This window comes from Abramis brama (assembly GCF_963993115.1).
Source record: "Abramis brama genome assembly, chromosome: 2".
NCBI classification, from domain to species: Eukaryota; Metazoa; Chordata; class Actinopteri; order Cypriniformes; family Leuciscidae; genus Abramis; species Abramis brama.
This window is the reverse complement of record NC_139964.1, coordinates 3401148-3425085: the sequence shown is the minus strand read 5'-3', so window position 1 is coordinate 3425085 and position 23938 is coordinate 3401148. Positions and strand designations below refer to the sequence as shown.

The 23938-nt window shown below is 39.0% G+C and overlaps 3 protein-coding genes across 3 annotated transcripts; 2 read left to right on the top strand and 1 right to left on the bottom strand.

Annotated features, from left to right (window-relative positions):
* The first annotated feature begins 183 nt into the window (after positions 1–183).
* On the top strand, positions 184–8728 carry pin1 (peptidylprolyl cis/trans isomerase, NIMA-interacting 1). The gene is made up of 4 exons (XM_084106676.1): positions 184–341; positions 2037–2237; positions 4537–4647; positions 8303–8728. Exons 1-4 carry the CDS (start codon positions 284–286, stop codon positions 8410–8412), a joined length of 480 nt encoding a protein of 159 aa, XP_083962802.1. The 5' UTR covers positions 184–283; the 3' UTR covers positions 8413–8728.
* Positions 8729–14771: 6043 nt separating this feature from the next.
* On the top strand, positions 14772–17204 carry LOC311071390 (microfibril-associated glycoprotein 4-like). The gene is made up of 5 exons (XM_084095801.1): positions 14772–14937; positions 15035–15238; positions 15319–15415; positions 15510–15677; positions 15766–17204. Exons 1-5 carry the CDS (start codon positions 14932–14934, stop codon positions 16020–16022), a joined length of 732 nt encoding a protein of 243 aa, XP_083951927.1. The 5' UTR covers positions 14772–14931; the 3' UTR covers positions 16023–17204.
* A 4961-nt stretch (positions 17205–22165) lies between these two features.
* LOC311077505 (microfibril-associated glycoprotein 4-like) lies at positions 22166–23660 on the bottom strand. Its single transcript, XM_084106044.1, has 5 exons — positions 23609–23660; positions 23321–23530; positions 23144–23240; positions 22874–23041; positions 22166–22784 (listed from the first exon to the last, which is right to left on the bottom strand). Exons 1-5 carry the CDS (start codon positions 23612–23614, stop codon positions 22531–22533), a joined length of 735 nt encoding a protein of 244 aa, XP_083962170.1. The 5' UTR covers positions 23615–23660; the 3' UTR covers positions 22166–22530.
* Positions 23661–23938: the final 278 nt, after the last annotated feature.

Sequence of the window (23938 nt, the reverse complement as noted above, 5' to 3'; positions counted from 1 at the left end):
GATTTCTGTATATTACAATATATGACGATTAAATTATTTATATATGAAATTAACCTTATGTATCTGAATGAGAGAGAGAAAAACTTAAAACAGAAGCAGACTGTTTAATATTAAAGGAGGGCTTTTTTCCATTTACAAGAAAAAAGAAACAAGCTTCCATAGTAAAGCGGTGTTGTTTCCCAGTGTTTGCGCTCTGCCGCCCCCTGTCGGCCAGTCCCGGTTACTGCAGTGGCGCTACATCAGACCAGACCCGAGCCGAACCGAACCGACACATTCTCAAATCATGTCCGACGATGAGAAGCTGCCGTCCGGGTGGGAGAAGCGCATGAGCCGGAGTTCAGGTCAGTCGTGGCGGCCCGTGTTCACATTTAAACCCGGAACCGAGTGTGTGTTTGGGCGCGTGTGCGCAGTGCGTATGCTAATGGCTAACCGACACCGAACCGCCTAAAACAACCGAGCCCGCGCGCGCGAGAGCCGATGCTAAACCAAACCGGACTGAATTCTGATTTAAACCCAACACGAGCGAGTGATTCTGAGGTGTTCGGTGTTTAAAAGCTGATGAGTTAAAGCATCACACACTGAATCTCCAAATATCAAAACATTTGGATTTCTAAACACCTTTAAAATCTGAACTATATCTGGGCCAGACTGATATTTAGCCATCGGAAGGGTAATAGCGCTAGCTTTGTCAATGGATAACGTTTGTATTTTCAATTTTACTTTATTAAATTATGAGTAAATAGTTTATAAAATCAAACGTGTACGCGGAATATTTCACGTCCACTAAGCCTGTCATCTCGCTTAGCTCATTGAAAGGGTTAATTCTGTCGGTTAAATTATTTCACTTAACAAATAAATAAATAAATAAATGTATGGTCATAAAATACTGATTTGAGTTTAAATCTTTTTTGTGGGTGATCTTAAAGCTTCCACTAAAAAAAACAGTTCATTTAAAGTGTAGAAAACAATTACCCTAAGCATAGCAACAATACAGTATATTACAGTATTCATTTATACTAGTATTCATTTATAGATAGGCTAGTATTCAGTGATATTTCTGTATTCATACAGTATTCATATTGCCTATTATTACTCATCTTCAATCTAAGGTGCTTGTCTGCTTCAGTTTTCTTTCTCTCTCATTCAGATAAGGTTAATTTCATATTTAAATAATTTTATGTATACACACACTATGAATAAAAAGTTTGGAATAAATCAATAAAAAATCATATGCTTTTCTCCAGAGCGGCTATATATATAAATTAACTAAATTAATAACTTTTTTACAACAGAAATTAACCATCACTGAACTTACTTAAGCTGGACTGTGACACTATTTTCTTCTGGAAACAAACTTTGTTGCATTATTTTCCTGTTATCTCTGTAAACCTGCTTTGAAACAATCTGTATTGTATAAATAAAGGTGACATGACATGATATGACTTAAGGAAAAAGCTCACCAATGCTGCATTTATATTATCAAAAATACAGTAAAAATAATGAAATATTAATGTAAATCAGCTGTTTTCTATGTGAATATACAGTAAAGTGTAATGTATTCCTGTGATCAAAGCTGAATTTTCAGCATCATTACTCCAGTCTTCAGTGTCACACGATCCTTCAGAAATCATTCCTTTGAGTTTTCCACGTACAGACAATTCCTTTGTCAAAACGATCCCTATTCACACGGATCCGCGAAAACGGCTAAAAACGCTGTATTCTGCTGCCAGGCCACTAGATGGCGATGAAACGCTATAGACTGAACACGTAATACGCATGTGCGTGACTTCATAGTCTTCAGAGATTCGTGATTTTGTTGTTTACACGGAGACTGTTTTCAAAAACTTGCACTTTGTGTTTTTTTCAGGCCCCAAAACGCTGTTGTCGTGTAAACAAACGACCAAAATGCATAAAAGTTTTTACGATTTTAGTTGAAAACGGTGTAGTGTAAACGACTTGAGCCCCTCAGTCGCTCTGGATAAAAGCGTCTGCCAAATGCTTAAATGTAAATGTAACGTTGTCTCTGTGTGGCGCAGGTCGGGTGTATTACTTCAACCACATCACGAACGCGAGTCAGTGGGAGCGCCCGAGCGGGTCGGGAGCGGACGGGGTCGGCGAGCTGGAGAAGGTCCGATGCTCGCACCTGCTGGTCAAACACAACCAGTCGCGCCGGCCCTCCTCCTGGAGAGAGGAGAACATCACGCGCGGCAAAGACGAGGCGCTGCAGCTCATCCACAGTAAGACACGCACACTAGCACACTAGCAGTGGCGGCTGGGGTTCTTTAAGGCTGAATCCCAATTCTCTGTCTTACCCCTTCCCCTACCCCTACCCCTACCCCTTCGTCTTACCCCTTCGTCTTACCCCTAGCCCTACCCCTACCCCTTCGTCTTACCCCTAGCCCTACCCCTACCCCTACCCCTTCGTCTTACCCCTAGCCCTTGTCCCTCGAAACCGAGTGGTAAGCGCTAGGGGTGAAAACATACCCCTATGAAATGAGACACCACTTGGTTACGTCATCATACATCGTTACTAATATTTTTTATACACACTGCATGGTGTTTTGTATCTGTTTCAGTTATCACTGTTTTGAATGTCACTGATGTTCAGAAACACTTTCTTTGTTAACAAAAATATGTCTTTATTGGCCAATAAAGTAAACATAACAGGCAAAAAAAATCGGATCATATTTTGATCTTAGAAACTTCAGCTCGTTTTCATCAGCTGCCGGGTTTCCTCCTGCGTCCCTGTGTGATACAGGACAGTATATGTAACGTTAAAGCACGTATCGATGTCTCCAGGGTTACCATGCAACGTCCTCTTTTTCCTGGACATGTCGCCTGGATTTCGGGATCACCCAAAATGTCCAGGATTCGGCTTTTGCTTTCTGCCGTCGCTATTCATTATGTTTACATGCACAAGGTGTTGTTTCAATCGGACTGAATTCATTCAAATCGGTGAATCTGAATGTAGTGTTTAACGTACATGAACGCTAAACAAGTGATCGGTTTATGTGCGTTTTAGCATTGCTTAAATTCCTGTGTTTTCGTATCAGTCGGGATCCGTTTGAAGCTGAATGCATGACCTGCAAAGCTGGCACATACGTGTCAGTGTCAAATAATGTACACATAATGAATGGCGACTGTAGAAAGCAAAAGCCGAATCCCGGACATTTTGGGCTATCTCGAAATCCTGGCCAGACATGTCCGGGGAAAAGAAAATTCACTGCTTATAGTTTAGTTAAAACTGTAGACATGGAGTCCATTCAAGGCTAGTCAGAGAAATGCGGGACTGATTGTGCAAACCAGCAATGTATCGTTAGCATAGCCTAGCGTAGCAGACTAGCGATTTTTAAAAACGTTTAAAAACATTTCAATTAACAACATGGTTGCAAATATATATGTACATGACTGTGTAGAGCACAAAACAAGCCTGTCATAATTTTTCAATCAGTCATTTAAGCCGAAAATACTTACATTTATGGGACTCTCTTGATGGCACGTCCGCCATTGTTGCCGGTTGTGCAGTGCATTCTGGGTACCCCTTGGTTTCAAGTAAGCTCGCGAAAATTCTTGGTTTTAAGGGGTATCTACCCCTTCCCCTTAGCCCTACCCCTAGATCAAAATGAGAATTGGGATAGCCCTTACTCTCACGTGAACGTGCAAAACTAAGGGGAAGGGGTAAGGGTAAGGGGTAAGACAGAGAATTGGGATTCAGCCTTAAGGGTACATCACAAGATGTTAAATAAGTCTCTAATGTCCTTAGAGTGTGTGTGTGAAGTTTTAGCTCAAAATACCCCACAGATACTTTTTTACAGCATGCTAAAATTGTCACTTTTTGAGGGTGAGCAAAAACACACCGTTTTTGTGTCTGTCCCTTTAAATGCAAATGAGCTGCTGCTCCCGGCACAGAGGGCGGAGCTTCAAGAGCTTGTGTGTGTGTGTGTGTGTGTGTGAGCAGCTCCGATTACCTCACGCAGACAAGCTCTAAAATGTCAGAAACTGTTCTGCCTTTTATGTTTAAATTGGAGTCGGACAATGATGGAGAGACTTATTTAATTTGCATGTAAAGGGACACACACAAAACGACGCGTTTTTTGCTCACGCTCAAAAAGGGACGACTTTAACATGCTGTAAAAAATGATCTGTCGAATCGAATTGGAGCATCTGAATCGCTACCCAGTCCTCATTAACACTGGCTCCCATTTCCACCTCAGGTTCGGGATGGCTGTGCCTCCCCTGACGAGCCGCCACTGCACACTAGATGCGTTTCCATCAAAAGTTTCAGATTTAACTTGTGAGAAAAATCGGAATATTGCATGAAACATTTGCAAATAAGGCACTGTTTCCGTCTCATGTGTTTAAGTGAACAAAATCGGCACTTCCTGGGAAACTGGCATGAAATATTACTAATATAAATGGAAGTTGTTTCAATGGGGCTCTTTTTTCCTGCATCATAAACAACTCTTAAATACAATAAACGCTGTCATGTTCTCTCTCTCTGTGTGTGTGTGTGTGTGTGTGTGTGTGTGTATGTAGAGTACATTGAACAGATCAAATCCGGAGAGGAGGAGTTTGAGAGTTTGGCGTCTCAGTTCAGCGACTGCAGCTCAGCGAGGAACGGAGGAGACTTGGGCATATTCGGCAGGGGTGAGACTAGCGATACACGTCTCAGCATCCGGTATTAGGGATGCACGATATATCGGCCACCATATCGGTATCAGTAGATATATGCTCATTTTTAATGGATAACACTTTATTTTGATGATCCCTTGAACCTTCTGTTAACTATAAGTAACTTTGCAACTACATGTCAACTAACTCTCATTAGAGTATTAGTAGACTGTCTGCTTAATATCTGCTAACTCTTTATTGTGATGCTCCTCAACAGACATTCTGCTAGCTATAAGTAACTTTGCAACTACATGTCAACTTATTCTAACCCTAACCCTTCCACTCTACTAACACTCTACTAACACTCTACTAACACTGCAACGAGATGTAGGGGCAACGTTACTTGGGGTCAACTGAATGTGTTAAAGCAGGGGTGTCAAACATACGGCCCGCGGCCCGAAACCGGCCCGCCAGGGGGTTCGGTACGGCCCGGGGGATAAATCTGCAATATGAAAAAAATAATTTTCATTTTCGGCGGAACAAACAGCAGATGGCAGCACTGAGCTTCAGGGTCTGAGTGGCGTTTGGTTCTATCAGTTCTCTTTCATAGGTTCACTGAACGCTGCGTAGCGGGGACGCCCTCTGGGTGCGCCGATTCATTGGCTGATGGCGCGGGCGCCGCCCCGACGCTCTTACGTCGTCACATTTTACAGGCGCGCGCGCCATCAGCTCTGAGCTTCAGGGTCCGAGTTGCGTTTTGTTCTATCAGTTTACCCGCTTTTATATTGGCCCTGGCACCCTCATCAGCGAAATGTCTTTGTCTAAAAAAAAGAGAAAAGTGGACACAGAGTGTCGGATTTTTCAAGAAAAATGGACCTCTTCCTATATGTTCACGGAGGTGAATGGGAAACCCGTGTGCCTGGTGTGCACGCAGCAAGTTTCGGTGCTTAAGGAATATAATATTCGGCGCCACTATGAAACTCACCATGGCGAAAAATACAACAGCTTGCACGGAGAACTGAGAAGACAGAAGGTAAATGAAATGTTGGTGGGTCTGAGGAAACAGCAATCTGTTTTCACCCGGAGCCGAGAGGTCAGTGATGCTGCAGTGAAAGCCAGCTATCTAATTGCTAGCGAAATCGCATTAGCATCAAAGCCGTACTGTGAGGGGGAGTTCGTTAAAAATTGCATGCTGAAGGCTGCCGAAATTGTGTGTCCTGAGAAGCGACAAGCTTTTGCCAATATTAGCTTGACGAGAAATACCGTGGCAGACAGGATTTCGGAACTATCGGCAGATTTGGACAGCCAACTGAAACACAAAGTGGAGTCATTTCTAGCATTTTCTGTTGCAATTGACGAGAGTACTGATATTACGGATGTCGCTCAACTGGCCATATTCATTCGTGGAGTTGACGAGACTTTGACTGTCACAGAGGAGTTTCTTGAGTTGGTGCCTATGACCGACACCACAACAGCTGAGGACATTTTCCGCTCCGTCGTTGGAGCGCTGGACAGAGTCGGGGCGGACTGGTCCCGCGCCGTAAGCCTGGCTACTGATGGTGCGCCGTCAATGATCGGGAGAAAGGCAGGTGTTGTGACAAAGTTCAGAGAGAAAGTACAAGCCGCAAATGGAGGGGGTGATTTTTGGACATTTCATTGCATTTTGCATCAGGAGGCATTATGCTGCAAGTCGTTAAAAATGGATCACGTCATGGAGGTGGTTGTCCGAACTGTTCATTTCATCCGAGCCAGAGGTCTCAATCATCGTCAGTTTGACAGCCTTCTCAGTGACTGTAACATTACCCATGGTCTGCCATACCACACTGAAGTAAGATGGTTAAGCAGAGGTGCTGTGCTGAAGCGCTTCTTTGATCTACGTGGGGAAATCGGACATTTCATGGAGGGAAAAGGTAAACCTGTTAAGGAATTACAGTGCCCACTATGGCTGCAGGACCTTGCATTTATGGTTGATATTACAGAGCACTTGAATAATCTGAACAAAATGTTGCAAGGACGCAAAAAAATTGTTACACAGTATTATGACAGCATACGTGCATTCAAGTTAAAGCTCACATTATGGGAGACGCAGATGGCAAGCGGTGACCCTGCTCATTTTCCCTGTCTAAGAGATGTGTGCGCAGTAAGCGTTAATCCTGACGTGAGACAGTACAAAGACAAGATTTCAGGGTTGCTGAGGGAGTTTGAGAAACGATTTCAGGTCTTTAGCGAACTCGAGACAGAATTCGCAATTTTTCGCTCACCATTCACAGTCAGAGCTTCTGATGTGCCCGTTGACATGCAACTTGAAATAATTGATTTGCAGTGTGATGTAGAATTGAAGGACAAATTTGCCTCTGTGGGCTTGGACACATATGATCAGTATCTCCTGCCAGGCTATCCTAAATTAACTGCACTGGCTGCAAAAATGTTGTGCATGTTTGGGACCACCTACCTTTGTGAGCAAGTTTTCTCAGTAATGAACATTAATAAAACGAAGCTGCGCTCAAAGCTCACACATAAGCACTTAAATGAGATTCTAAAATTGGCTGCTACTCAGGACATGATGCCTGATATTGATGCACTTGTGCAGGCTAAAAGATGCCAAGTTTCAGGGGCAAATTGATAAAGTAAATATGTTTACTTTAAAAAAAAACCCTCTGTTTTAAAAAAACTTACATACTGTACTTTTGTATAAATTTGCAAATTTTACAAAGATTTTCTTTTTAAAACAGCTGCCACTTAAGATTTTAAGTGTGTGGAGTCAATTCATGTGTTCAGAATTGCTTCCCAGAATTTGAAAATGGGTTTTAAATAATTTCTATATTTTGATGTTTGATTTATGTTAACATGCAGGACAGTGTTTTTAAGTTCCACAAAACTGTGACTAAATGTTTTGCGACATTGTACAATAACTGTGATCAGTTTTTATGCATAATGCACTTAAATAAATGTTAAACTGAGTAATAGTGTTGTTGAAATTGCACATACTAATTAGGTTGTTCATAATATATTTTGTAAAAGGACAATTCATTTAATATAAAGATTTTTATAATTTACTACTTCTTCTTTGCTCTAATACAAAGAAAAATAGTGGACTTATTGTTAGTTCTATGTAATTTTGCTATGAGTTTACTGGTCTGGCCCCCTTGAGATCAGATTAAGCTGTATGCGGCCCCCAGACCAAAATGAGTTTGACACCCCTGTGTTAAAGGGACCATCAAATGAAGGGAAACCTTTTAGTGTTATCGGCCCGATATGAAAATTTGGCCGATATATTAAAGCTGATAAATAATGTATTATTTCCTCCAGCTGAGACGCTTCAGATACGCACTGTTCAACATGATGGCTTTGAATTGCTTGAAATATGATTGAAATCACTTCAAAAAAAGGAAAATACAGTTCAGTGCAACATGCTGTCATATCGGCTACATGCAGTCATCATGAGAACATTATGATTGTGTGTTTGGGACATGGGTTTTAATGGTGAGACTCTTGTTTTTGTAATCAGGCTTTCAAAAATGATATAGAGGCCAATATATCGGTTATCGGCTTTCAAATATAAAGAATTATCAGTATGGGGCAAAATGTTCATATTGGTGCATCTCTATCGAATATTAATACAGTTTTCAGCCTAATATTGATCAATTGTGTCCTGTCTTAATCCATATATATATGTGTGTGTGTGTGTCAGGTCAAATGCAGAAGCCCTTTGAAGACGTCTCGTTCGCGCTGAAGGTCGGAGACATGAGCGGTCCCGTGTTCACCGACTCCGGAGTTCACATCATCCTGAGAACCGGATAACCATCGGGATTCCCTCTCCGTCATGCCTTCGTTCATTCACTCGCAGATAACTCACACATCTATCCCAGGATTCCTTATCTTAATCTGTTTCCCTGAAAAACCTCGCTTGGCTTCGTCAAAGCTGCACGTTAAAATCCATCCGGTGTTTCCGTGATCTTACATGTTACAGATGCGTCTCGAATCCCAGGCGTTCCCGCATCCGGCTAAACGCTCGCATGATCTGCTGTCCTGAACCTCGGGCCAGTCCTCGCGTCGGACAGCAGATGATCGGATGTCCAAACTATGACCAATAAAAATGACCATGTCACTAAAGAAATGCTCCTGTTTTATTTCAAAGCATGAAAAATATCAAACTGAGGCTAAAATTAAATAATCAGAATAAAACGCTTATTAAAACAGGGCTCGTACAAGGTACTTTAAGTACTTGAATTTGACTTTTTGAAATATAAGGCCTGGAAAACCCTTGAAAACAGCCATATTTACAAAGAGGGACTTGAAAAGTGTTTGACTAATTTAAATACAATATATATATATATATATATATATTTTTTTTTAGACCCATATAAAATATTATTTATTGAACAATAATAGCCATTATAAACTTGGTATTTAATATATATTATTAAAAACGTTGTAAGTTGTATTTTGGATACCTTATATCTGTAATTTGAGTTTAAAAAATCCTAAAGATATTGTTTGATAAGTGCGATCTCTGATTGTAGTCCTTGAAAACCAAAAAGTAGTGCTTGAAAAGTCCTGGAATTTCTTTTTCCGGTATCTTTACGAGTCCTGTTAAAAGATTAACTGTTTTATTTGTTTTACCTGCATGGCAATTATTAAATATTAGCTATTAAAAGTATTACATACTAACTTAAAATCTCAGGGGGGTTTCAGAAAATATCATCAGCTGACAAAAATGTTTTGACTTTTTTTGGCTTTATGCAAATGCTAGAAACGGCTGTTTGTGAGCATGTGTTGATTTTAAATCCTTATCTAGTAGTACAGTAGGAGATGGATTGGCCTGAAGGATTGAGGAGCCTGCTGGGAATCGCCCTGTTATATGTGACCCAGTATAACATCACTCATGTTTGTTGTGATTTGAGTGTTATTCCTACAGATGTCAGGTAAATCCTCATGTTTGTGAAATTGTCTTTCTATATAATATCATTATGAGTGTAAAGAATGACCCTTGAGGTCACAAGGCCTTTTAAGGTCAAATTCAGTCCTCTTGTTTTATCATTTTTAGTATTAATTGGGGATTCCTTTGATCTGGGTGTTTGCAGAAAGCTGGTAAGTTCTTGAGAAAAGATGATTAGTGTCCTTTAGGTGGAATCCATGTGTAAAATAATGTGCTCATGATTTCAAGATTATGTGGTTGTTGAATAGCAACATTTGTCAATGTGTATGGATATTAAACGTTTAGACCTTTTAGACGTTGTATTAAAGACCCACTCCGATGAAAATCATGTTTTTCTAGGTGTTAACATGCTCTTGTGGCATTTTTCTGATGTTAGAGGACATATCTTGAGAAAAATAAGTTCAAAGTTGTATTTCTGAGTATTTCTGCATTCAACGCAGAGGCGAATTGCTAATGAGCTACTGCCGCTCTGCTGAAGCAAAGTCCCAGAAAACGGCACAGGTTTTGTGATTTTGGCTAAAAACGGCATAATCATCATTTAAAGACCACTGAGAATGTTTAAAAATAGCTCAAAATATGATCGGAGTGGGACTTTAAACCCTCTGGTGCTCTTCAGTAATTTTTGACTGAAGAATTTTACTTTTTTTTTACTTCATCTGAATTGTAAGAAACTTACACAAACTGAACACACACAAAAATCATGGGCATGATTCGAACAGGTTAAATGGTCCTGAATTAAATAGTCACACTTGTGCTCCTCTCATTGGAAATGAATGGGAGACGAATGTCCTCTAGTGGAAGCGTTTGGTACTGCGGACAAACACACTCTCACTGAAAACTCTTTGTTTTGAGAAATCAAGCTCAAATTTGGAACACAACTGGTTTAGATTTATGGCTTTGGTTTTCTTGCAGTTTTAGAGTAAAATGTGTTTTTTAAAACATATATCTCATATAAAAATTAAAAATAGTATTTTTGTGCATTTTTCATAACAATAAATGTACAATTCTAACTTTAAACTTTTTTTACTTCAGCAATAATCTGCCAAGTGTTTTTAAAAAGTGATCAAAGCATTCAAGATTTAACAGTTTAAGTTGGAAATTTTATTTTCAGGTTTATGCTCACAAAGTGGATAAATGGATTATAAATATAGCGTAAATATAATGTAGTACCATAAAATCCCCTAAAAATACAAAATATAAAAAAGGGGGGTAAAAGAACAACCACCACCAAGATTGAAATGTTCACATTTTGGATGACTAGAGGAGGAGCCTCGAGCGTTTTAGTGACTGAAGAACACAAACGGTGAGTTCACCTCCAGCATTTACATATTACATCCAGAATTTTATACAATTTTACATATGAAGTTGTCTAAGTAAATCCTTTGAATTATTTTTAGAGATAAACTGCACTGCTGAGGAGAGATTGAGAAGATGGCAGTAAGTTCACTGGTTTCCTTCATTGTGTCAATCACATTTTTAGAGACGGTTCCACCTTGATTTCAGTGTGATGTTCATTTCTCTCTTTCTGTCTCTTGTAGATGAAGGTGTTTTTGGTGGTTCTTCTCCCGGTTGTATTGAGCAGCAACTGTAAATTCATGCCATTTGACTGTTCTGATGTCTATAAATCAGTAGAAACAGTCAGTGGGATTTACTCCATCTATCCAGCAGGAGACTCTCCTGTCTGCGTTCTTATGAGATGATTCTCCTCTTCATCAATCTTCAATAAGATCCTACAGTGAATGCATTTTTCTTTAAATAGAACTTATTCAGCTAGATGAGCTATTTGGTGGTTCAGCTAAGAAGCCAGGATTTGTCTGAAGTCTGAAGGTCTTGACTGGTCTAAAGACGCACTCTTAAAAATGAAGGCTCTTTATTGGCTTTGATGGTCCTTTAAAGAACTTTTAACATCCATGGGATTTTTCTATCACACAAAAGGCTCTTTATAGTGGAAAAGGGTTCTTTAGATTATTAAAATAATCTTCACAGTAAGGAATAATGGTTTAGTGAAAAAAAACATTTGACAGTGTTTGAAAACATCAACCGATGGTATGTTGGACAGTTTGTCGGTGAAAACAAAAGGTTTGAGCCAGGAAAAGCTGGGGCCCGTTCTTCGTACGTCGCTAACTCAGTTAGCTGGATTTGATTGTTGGCGATGTGGCATGATCTTGGATTGTTTGGTTCTTCGAAGCTCATCCTGGACTTGCTGTCATAGCAACAGGTGCGCAATCTTAAACCTGCTCGGGAGCAGCTTATTTCATGTTAACAGGATTAGACTGCGGCTTCATAAGCGGAGCTGATACAGGAAGTCCAGCGCAGCGCGATAGTGCACTTTCTGAGATATATATTTTTTCTCGTGACTCGTGAGATTGTCGTTTACATTATTAAATTGTTGGAAATGCACATTTATTTTCAACTTGTCGGAGTCGGGCTTTAGCTACAGCACAAACTGTTTGCTTTGCCTTATTTGCGAGTGGCTCTTTCCTTTACACTATTGGAGATGCGGAGAACTTGATGGTAAGTGCTGTCTGTTGTGTCATTTTCAGAGATTCACATTTATGCACATTATTTGAAAGTGGTAAGGAAAGTTCCACAATTAAATATCAAGCTCACTGTATTACATACACTTATGCTGATCCTAACAGAACTGCATTTTTTCATAGGTGATTATGACATGTTCCTGCAGACAGGTGTTTTATGACCCCATTCCCTGACCCAAACCAGTTACAGTGCAGCTCTAGCCAGGACAAGGGCACACAATGAAATGAACTTTGGCTAACTAAAGGGAAGATTTCAGTGTCTGAAAAGTCTGAGGGTTGCACACCTGACAGGGCCTGTGGCATTGCTGCATGTGCCATATTACACAACATTGCCAAAAAAAAAACACTTTTCATTAAATGTTTAATAAAAGACAAATATAGTTTTATTTCAATTGTTCTTTGTAAAGAAAAGCCAGTGGTCAAGTGCCTGCAACAATAGATATGACACATGCCTCATGCAACAAATAAAAAGGAAAGGTTGGCTATCCACTGCCCACCTGTAGGCCTATGTCTCCTCTGTCTGTGCAGACTCTTCTGTAGGCCTTTCTGTAGATGTGGAATCCTGCAACTTATATTGCAGCCATAAAGCATACAAGTATAAATTAAGTAAAGTTATTTATGCACTTGCAGGTAGGCTAGTTCCTCCATATGACAGTTATCTGAGAGGCTTTATTCACTGTCCAGTGCAATGGAAACAAATGGACATTACAAAGTCTTATTCTTTCTTTCCTTTGGAAAGTTAGCAAATGTCCACTTACTGCACATATTTCAGCCACCACTTTCTTGGGAACAGATACAAGTGTTGGTGTATTATGTAAAAGTGCACAAAAGAGGAAAACACAATGTCATTACAATGAACTACACTCGGAAAAAATGTGAACAATAACTCAAGGCAAAATATTTTACATTAACACAAGTTTATCAGTTTTCACTTTCACAAGTCAAAGCAATTCATCATTACTCAAGATTTAACAGTTGAAATGACTATACGGCCTTAATTTAATGCAGCAAAAATTATTTTACAGTGTAGGCTACTAAGATATTTTCTATTTTTTTCTCAGCCTTTTTCTTGGTTGCTTTTATAAACAGACAACCATTTATTTAACAGTGCCTTTTATAAAAGAGACTATAATATAACTAAAAATTACCATTATGTAGAATATTTTTGTACTTCACTTTTATTTGTTCCCATGTTCTCGTGTGGTGACTCTGACATTACAATGAACAAAGTAATTATGCAATTATTAAAATACAAATATATAGGCTAATAAGTGATAAAAACATCTAACATGGCCACTTCTAACGGATTTAAATTGTCCGCTACTTTTTGCCAGCCCTCTCTCCTGGCTTTTGTAGACTTTGAGGTGTTCCCTGGCGTTTAAAATTAAACATTAAAATTCCGAATAAACTTCGACTATCTTGCTCTGCTGAGGAGAAAAACTGAGCGCTCTCTTTGGCCACGCTGAGCAGCCAATAGCAGCATTGCTGATCAATGTTTCTACTATCGATACATATCCCCTTTTCAACCAGCGCATGAACGCGCAATTATCTCAGATAACTCAATCCAGCTATACTAATCATACCCGGCAAGTGTGTTCGAAGAACCGAGTTAGCCAGATCATGATTAGCACGATGATATCATCTTAGATGTGTCATTTGATCTCGGATGTAATAAGCAACGTACGAAGAACGAGCCCCTGTTCATCCTTTACATCGCTTTTGCACATTTTTGTCTTCGATGTTTTCCCATGTTGCTTTGCATAATTCCCAGTCATTAACACTGATCTCCATTACCTCTTTCTTCATATTTGTCATTTGAGTGTTTCTTTGGTCTTATTTTTACAACAGGAGAATTAATTATGATTCATATACATATCACCATACTTTCACATTTTGGATGTTTCCTAAATATGAAAATAGCTGGCAGAGGATTTTTTCAAGATTGCCACAAACACACTTTGATATGAACAAACGGAGGAGGAGCTTCATCCTCGTTAGTTTGTTTTTTGACAGATTCATCGTCTGTCTGAGATTATAACACTGCCTGTACAATTGTGTTCAAAACTTGCAATCTTCAGCACTCGTATATATTCCAAACACTGCAAAATATTACAACATGCTTCCCTGTAGAAGAACAACCAAGGTAAATAACCAAATCAGAGATTAGAAAGTGTGTAAGAATGAAGATTCTGATCGCCTGAAGTCCTGTGATCATACTCAACGTTCAACATTCGAATGAAATTGATTTGAAATGTCATGTTTGAGTGTTTCCCTGGTCTTTCACCTAGTAAATCCTCTTCCAGTAAAACTGACTCATGCATGTTTGACCTCTTTAGGTCACAGGCCTGTGTGGGTCAAACTCAGTTAATCTGTGATCTTTTGTTTGTGTGGTTTGAGTATTTATGGAAAGCTGGTAAATTAGTTATTGAGGAACAATTATTAATGTTCTGTTGGTGGACTCCACGATTTTAAGATTATTTGTGATTAAGTGGGAATATTTATCTGTGCATACCGATGGTTTATAAATCATTAACAGGAACTGGGAATTCCCATGCTTTCACATTTTGGATGATTCTTAAATTTGCAAAAAGAATGTTTTTCCAACATTGCTTCAAATGGATTTTGACACTGAGGAGGAGCCTGAACATCAGATATTTAAAGGAGAGGTCTTATCGTCTCCAACTGGAAAACACAGACGGTGAGTTGCTGTACCAAAGCTTCTCTGGACATTCAGAAGTTTATATTATTCTTTACAAATTGTCTGAGTAAAGAATTCTTTCTATCTTTTTTTTTTTTAAAGAAACAAACATCTCTGCTGTGATCTACTGAGGACAGATTGAGAAGATGGTAGTAAGTTTATCTGTTTACTTTTTGTCAGTCACATTCTTTAAGATGGTTTCCACCTTCATTTCAGACTGATATTCACCTCATTCTCTCTCTTGTGCAGATGTTATTGTTGGCGGCTCTTATCCCTGTTTTATTGGGCTGTGAGTGCGATCATGTAGACAAGCCGGTTGACTGTTCTGATGTCTATAAATCAGGAGAAACTGTCAGTGGGATTTACTCCATCTATCCAGCAGGAGACGTTCCTGTCTGGGTTTACTGTCACATGGTCTCAGATGGGAAAGATGATGACAACGGTGGATGGACGGTACGAATGTGACTTTAGATCATCAAACACACATCAGAACATACATTATGAATCATATATTGTATATAAACCCATCACAGGTGATTCAGAGGAGAATGGACGGCAGTGTGAATTTCTATCGGCCGTGGAATCAGTACAAAAGAGGATTCGGGAATGTGGAGAGCGAATACTGGCTGGGTAAGATCTCACAGCGTGTGTCCGTTTGTGTGGATGATCATGTGTTTGGTTGAACATGTTCTTCATGTGTGTGTGTGTGTGTGTGTGTGAACAGGGCTGGAGAACATGTACCAGCTGACACGTAACAGAAAGTACATGCTGAGAGTGGATCTGGAGGACTTTGAAGGAAGGAAGGGTTTTGCTCTGTACTCGTCCTTCTCTGTGGATTGTGAATGTGCTGGATATCAGCTGCATGTTTCAGGGTTCACTGATGGAGGAGCAGGTAGGACACTTTCATTCATTCTCATGAATATTCATTTGTGACGTTCCAGTTGAGTTACTGTCCTCAATGATGCTCTTTCTCTCTGCAGGCGACTCTTTATCTGGCCATAATGGACTGAAGTTCTCCACCTTTGACAAAGATCAAGATGTCTATGATACGAACTGTGCCAAACAGTTTCTTGGGGCATTTTGGTACGGAGCCTGTCACACTACAAACCCCAACGGTGTGTATTTATGGGGGGAAGATCCCACTCATCACGCCATTGGAAATGTTTGGTACACCTGGAAGACCAGTCACGCTGTCGGTATGAAATCCATCAGCATGAAGATCAAACGTGTGTCTTAGAAACATTACAGTGCTTCTGGAGGGGAAACATTGGACTTTTAATCTTTTTTTATGACATTTTAAGATTTTCTTTTCTCTTTCCATTGTGTAACTGAGCAATATTTTAAATATATGTTGGCTGTTGGTGTTGCACATTTTATTTTGGTCATTTCTAAAGTTATGATTTTACTATAGTGTTACTAATATTAGGCCTCTCTTCAAAAACTTTCAGTAAACTTATACAGTGAATGCCCTTTTCTTTAAATAGACCCCAAAACTAGACATATTTGACAGACCTGTTGGTTGAGTGTGGCTAAAAGGCCAGGGTTTTTGAAGTACTGTTTGGATAAATCACAGATTGGATAACATTTACCTTTTCAACAGATGGTATGTTGAAAACAGTTTGTTTGTGCCAAAGAAAAGTCAGGTAGTTAGAAGGTATGTAGAGAGAAGTGCAAAATTTTCCTGAAAGTTTGTGCTGGTGAACCCTTTTAAATGACCCAAATATCGTAATTTAGGCCATATTTAGTTTAAAATAACACCATGCCAGTTCATTTAGTTGGGTAATAGTGTTTGAGGCCAGTGCAGAAGTGATGAACTGAACAGCCTATGAACAGAAGTTAATATAACAGTCTTGACACTCCTGGCGGGTTGAGATACTCTTAACATCAAGACAGTGATGACCCAAGATGAATGATCTTGTCCTCAAAACTCTTCTGGATCCTCATGTTGTAGTGTTATAGTATATTGTCACAGTGGTCGTTCAACCATGTTGATTTATGTCGTCACACATGTGGTGGAGTAATTAACTTCTGAGATTGAATTAATGCGAGATGTTTTGCAATAAATTACGGATATGGCATCTGAGGACTATTTCTCATTTTCCTCAGTTATTTTGCTTTGTTTCCAGATTCAATCATAGGCTCGTTCTTACTTAGTAGAGCACGTTCACACATGCGCACTCTTCAAAAACAGTGCTTTCAATCTCTTCACAAACTAAAAGACGTAAAGGACATTTGTATGTATTCTAAATAAAAGATATGGATTGTACTGAATGTTAGTTTGCTTATTTTGCTCAAGATAAGGATTTATTGTCCACATGTCCTGCAAACTAGAAACTGCTTCTAACCACATGTCGAGAGCTGTCGCTCCAAACACACAACTTTGCAATGTTCTGTGTGAATTAAAGTGATTTGATGTCTCATGTTTGTTGTCATTTGAGTTTTTCAGTGGTCTTATTTTTACAGCTGTGAAATTAATGATCATACACATCTTTTGAAATCAGACAAGTACTCTGCTTCATATAGGATCAGGGAATCGCCGTACCGTAACATTTTGGATGTTTCCTAAATGTAAAAACAGCTGCTTGAGGATTTTTCCGAGATTGCCACAAACGGACTTTGACACTAACACACAGACTGAAGACTGAAGAACACAAAAGGTGAGTTACTGTTTTATTCTCCAACATTTAACATAGACAGTCTGGGCATTCAGAAGTTCTTACAATGTTTAACACATTTCTAGATAAATGTATCTTTGCGTGTGAAACTGCTGAGGAGAGATTGAGAAGATGGCAGTAAGTTCACTGGTTTCCTTCATTGTGTCAATTACATTTTTAGAGACGGTTCCACCTTGATTTCAGTGTGATGTTCATCTCTCTCTTTCCGTCTCTTGTAGATGAAGGTGTTTTTGGCGGTTTTTCTCCCGGTTGTATTGGGCAGTGACTGTAAATTCATGTCATTCGACTGTTCTGATGTCTATAAATCAGGAGAAACAGTCAGTGGGATTTACTCCATCTATCCAGCAGGAGACTCTCCTGTCTGGGTTTACTGTCACATGGTCTCAGATGGGAAAGATGATGACAGAGGAGGATGGATGGTATGAATGTGACTTTAGATCATCAAACACACATCAGAACATACATTATGAATCATATATTCTATATAAACCCATCACAGGTGATTCAGAGGAGAATGGACGGCAGTGTGAATTTCTGTCAGCCGTGGAATCAGTACAAGAGAGGATTCGAGAGCGAATACTGGCTGGGTAAGATGCATCATTTTTGTTATCTTAATATCTGTAGTAAATCAACTGCAGTTTTCAGTCTTTAGTATCACACTGTCAAGTCTAAGGACTTTTAAGCTGTTTTGAACGTTTTAATAAATAGGTAAGATTTTCAAACAGTTTCAACATGAATCAATATTAAATGTCAACACTTATTGTATGTGGTGATTAGCTGTGTAATCAGTGGTATGACTCTTAATGTCCGCGTAGTTTGAACTTGTTCATTTGTCTTGGCTCAAAGCTGTTTGCTAGAAACTGTTTTTCTTTGCGGAAGCTTTATAAGTGGGCTAATATTTCATATCCAATTATTAACATATGTGTTGAGTAGGCATATAATTAACACACAGTCAGCCAGTTGTTATCACAAAATAAGCCCCTTCAGGATGATAAAAGACCTCTACACTTCAGGTCGATGTCCTAATCAAGATGTCAGGGTTTATTTTGCGATTACTACTAACTTCAAAATTCAGAATGTCTCATCTGTGGCAAGAGAGTATTGTTAGTGAATATAATCTATTAACATCAAATAACCACTTTTGGTCAGTGATGAGATTAGTGATTTATTCTACTTTATGCTGTTGGAAACTATATCACCTTATTATCTTTGTTTCTGGCTTTCTTTGCAACAAATTATGGGTTTTGGTAAAAACTGTTACAAAAAACACAAACTCGCAAAAAAAGCTAAGAGTCAAACTGACCAACTAAATGAAACACTGATCACCATAATGGTGACCAACAATTTAAATAATTCGTCAACATCTAAAACCTCGGTTAATTCTCAATAAGCACTTCTGTGGATGTATGACAAAGTCAGTCTGGTTAGTAATAAGTGAAGCTGGTAATGCTGTTTGTGGAGTTGTTTAATCCTCCTCTGCTGAGATCTTCACAGATTTAATGTCTTCTTTCGATCTTCTGTTGATTTTATCTAAGCCTGTGGCTGGAAGTCAGTTGTAGTTCTTGTGTTTCTCTTTTTTCTGTTCTTGTTGTTCTCTTTCCTTCAGTGATTCTGCTTGTTAACAACAGGTGTTTGTCACTAATTCTCAATCATCACTTTATTAATTATTTAAGTATCTCATTAACTTTAACTTTAACTTTGAGTTATATTTTAACTCTCTGTAGAGAGGGACCAAATGTACTCTGAGCAATTAAAGGGGACATATCATGCTAAATCCACTTTTTTAGCCCTTAAATGCATTTTGTTGTATATTTGGAGTGTTTAGAAGTACAGAAAAGTTGAAATTATTCTCTTCAGGTGCTTCGTTGATATCTTTATATTCTGTTTTGGTCATATTTTTCAACCTGTTCCGATTTTTCTGTTATCTATGACGTTTTTTGAACTATTACGTCACAGTATTTGCAGCGGAACTGCCAAATAAGGACATTGACTTCCGGCCCAACACTTCGAGCAATCCGCCATTTTTATTTCTCGCTGCAATTTTGTAGTCCAAGCTAAAGGATGCAGAAGTTACGAGAGGGTAAGTTAAAATGTTCGGTTGTTGGATGTAGTAACCCACACGCTTCATTACACCGTCTAATGTAGATGAACTGCTGCGCTTATGACAGTGCGCATGTTAAACTGAAAGAACGAGCAGAAAGAGAGACCCGGTCGCGCGCGTGCGCACTATCTCTCGGAGCCAGGCGAAAGTGTAAACAAGACTTCACCGTCTCCAAACTAGACGCTGTCTTGCTCTCTCTCCCTCGCACATATTAATCAAAATAAATCGACACGGTGGTAAAAGGTCGGAAGACCAAAGTTTCATGTGTAAATACAGTACACACCATTGCGATACATCCATATGAAGACGTTGTTCTGTAGGTTCGTCGTCTTCATTTTCATCTCGCTCCTGCTCCGACTCTGGCTCGAACATGTAAGGCTGGCTGGACAAGTCTTCCGTTGTTGACATTTTGTTAATAACATGTGAATAAAACGTTTCTGTGCCGCTAGATAATCATATCTCTGCTATCAAACTACAAAAATGGCCGAACGGGGTGGAGTTGAACAGAGTGTGGGCGGGGTATGAAGTGTCTCAATTGTATTTAAAGAGACCGCACCAAAACGAGTTACTACAGTAAATCCATGGTGAATGTTGCTGATCTGTGGACACTGGATAGTTCATTCATGGCACAATGTTTCTTCCTGGTTTCCACATCAGTGCAGTTTGATCTGTTAATAACGGAGAAATGTGAATGCTTGTCACTAGATCTCACAGCGATGTTATTACTTCAGTGGCGAATTCAAATGCTTTCTTTACTGGATCTCTTAGCGCTGTGTAGTAACAGTGTCGCTTGATCTAGATCGCCTCGCGCCGCATTGGTCCAAACTGATAAATCCGTGAAGCACAAAATAACGAGTAGCGCAGTTTCGTTCCACTTTCATTATGTTTGCCATTGGATGTTGGGCAATGTTGTGGTTGCGCTATTATATTATGAGCGCGCTTGCCACGCGGCTACATTTGAAATAACAAAATTTTAGTCGGCAGGAAAAATGGCATAGGGAAAAATGACAATCAGGGGCATAGAATTTAGTAGGGACGCTTGGGACGTGTCCCTACCAATATCCAGTGACACTGATATGTCCCTAGCAATAATTTCGATCAAAACTTAAAATATATTTATATATAACCACTGTTTTCTGGATGTGTCTTGTGGTTTTTATGTATTAGGCTTTTTTTTTATTTTATCAGAAAACATATTTTTTAGATAAAAATCTCTTACAAGAGCGTTCTGAGAAAAATTGACCAATTCATGGTACACAAACGGTTAATATATCTGAGTCCCGCCTGCTTAACACACATCGCTAAACTGATTGGCTTTGTTTTTTCTATCTAACTTGTGAGAAGCTCTTGTGTGAAGCGACAATGCTCCTCCAAAGGAAACCTAGATGCGGTAAGCTATGGAGAAATCAACAGTTATAGTGACAAAATGTCCACACAAAGAAGGCAATACCCGAAATACTTGTCCGTGTGGGAATTTTTTTTTTTTTTTTTGTGGAAAACAGCTGAAAATGTAAAAATGCCGAAAGTTTTCTGTGATAGGCAGGGTTAGTTTAGGGGGATATAATATACAGTTTTATATCCTTGTTATCCTTGTTATTACTTGTTTAAATGAGAGGACTGTTTGATTAAGTTGAAACCCTTGTCATCCCAGTCTCATCAGCAGACTGAGTTTGAAAGAAAGAAGTTTCAGTGCTCTTAGGACACTGAAAACATGACTCAAAGCAATGGTCACAAGTGACACTTAACAGTATTGCTGTGTGCCATATCCAGCAGGACAAACTGGACATTATTGATGTGAAACAAATATGCCATTTATGCCGTTAAAGGGATAGTTCACTTAAAAATAAGAAAGAAGAAAGAAATTCATACAGGTTTGAAACAACTTGAGGGTGAGTAAATTATGACAGAATTTTCATTTTTGGGTGAACTATCCCTTTAATGACAGATGCAGCTCAGCTTCTGGGGATGTCCCCAAACCTACTCCTTGACACAGACACACACACACACACACACACACACACACACACCTAGCTACAAGTAACAAGGACTAACATTCTACATTCTGGAAAGGTTTTCTCAAAGTTATGAACAAAAACTTTCTTCCAGTAGCCTTGATAGAAAGTTTGTTCAAAGTTAAATAGTGTTTAGAAATGTTCTCAAAACGTTAGCGCAAAAACATTATTTATACATCGCTTAAGGAACCTTTTCACCTAAAATGTTTTTGTGTTAGATGTTCTCATCAAATGTTTTCTTATGTGTACAACTACAACTACAGCTTACAACTTTTTTTTTTCTTTTGAATGCTCAGAGAACATTAAAAAGTAACATACTCATGTTTGCAATTTGATAAAATGTAATGTTTCCTTAATGTCTGCATAACCAAGAAACATTTAAGAAAAACTGGATTTTTTTTATCATTCAGAGAACATTAAATAAATATTTTTTTTAGAACTTAATGGGAATATTAGCCAAACTTTATCAGAACAAATTTTTGAGAAATACAACGCATCCGCAAAAATCCACTGGATGCAGCAAAATGTGCTGTAAATTATTCATTTTTTTGATGTAAGACTTTTGCTGACAAATAAACAGGAATATCTGTGTGAAGAAAAACTTACACATTGTTTATTTACATATAAGGTTGTATTTATAGGGAAAGTAAAACAGTTTATGAGCAGTTGAACTGAATTTCTCATTTTCCACTTTATTGTGGAGATAAATCCACATCAACACAACATGCATTTAATTGCTGGTGTTTATTGAAGTTTATTGTTGATTTGTTTCAGTTGTAGATTTAAAAGAAAATAAATTGATGACATTACACAAAACAACAGCCATATATCCAAAGTTACCATATATACCAAGATTTACTAAGTTTCACAGTTAACAGAGGAAAGGAAATCCAAAACCTTAATTTTATTGTTTTGTTTTTTTGTTTCTGAGAAACTCTGTAATGTTTCTTCAAATGTCTAAGACACACGTCTGATCTTCATGCTGATGGATTTCATACTGACAGCATAATTCTTCCAGCTGGACCAAACAACACCAATGGCGTAATGAGTGGGATCTTCCCCCCATAAATAAACACCGTTGGGGTTTGCATAGTGACAGGCTGCATACCAAAATGCCCCGAGATACAGTTTGGCACAGTTATTATCCCAGGGGTCTTGGTCTTTGTCAAAGGTGGTGAACTTCTGTCCATTATGGACAGATAAAGAGTCGCCTGCAGAGAAGAAGAGCATCATTGAGGACATCAGGTGCACATTTACTCAACTGAGTGTGATTTCTTGAATGTGAATGAAAGTGTCCTACCTGCTCCTCCATCCTTGAACCCTGAAACATGCAGTTTATACCCGTCAGTTTCACAATCCACAGAGAAGGACGAGTACAGAGCAAAACCCTTCCTTCCAGTGAAGTCCTCCAGATCCACTCTCAACATGTACTTTCTGTTACGTGTCAGCTGGTACATGTTCTCCAGCCCTGTTCACACACACACACACACACACACACACACACACGAAGAACATGTTCAACCAAACACATGATCATCCACACAAACAGACACACACTGTGAGATCTTACCCAGCCAGTATTCGCTCTCCACATTCCCGAATCCTCTCTTGTACTGATTCCACGGCCGATAGAAATTCACACTGCCGTCCATTCTCCTCTGAATCACCTGTGATGGGTTTATATAGAATATATGATTCATAATGTATGTTCTGATGTGTGTTTGATGATCTAAAGTCACATTCGTACCGTCCATCCACCGTTGTCATCATCTTTCCCATCTGAGACCATGTGACAGTAAACCCAGACAGGAACGTCTCCTGCTGGATAGATGGAGTAAATCCCACTGAGCTTTTGTCCTGCTTTATAAAGGTCAGAACAGTCGGCCGGCATGTCTCCATCCTGACTGCACCCGCTCACCAGAACAACAGAGAGAAGAACCACCAAGAACACCATCAACTGCACGAGACAGAGAGAAAGAGATGAACATCACACTGAAAACCCTCTCTAGAAATGAAGAGCTGTTGATGAACTTACTGCCATCTTCTCAGTCTCTCCTCAGTAGATCACAGCAGAGATTTGTTTTATCTAGACAAAAATAATAAAAACATTTTTATATCATGTCCGTTTTCTTAAAGTTGTATAAATGTCTGAAAGTTCTGTGAGGTAAATGAAGAATAAAACAGTAACTCACCATTTGTGTTGTTCAGTCTGACACAAACACTCTTTATATATCTGTCAGATTCTCAGACTCCTCCTCTGTGTTACAGAGGAAATTTACTTTACGAACACCCGCATTTTGGATGCAAATGAAAAAGGCATCTGTCATCCTTGATGGAAGTTGAACATGCGGTGACGGACACGATT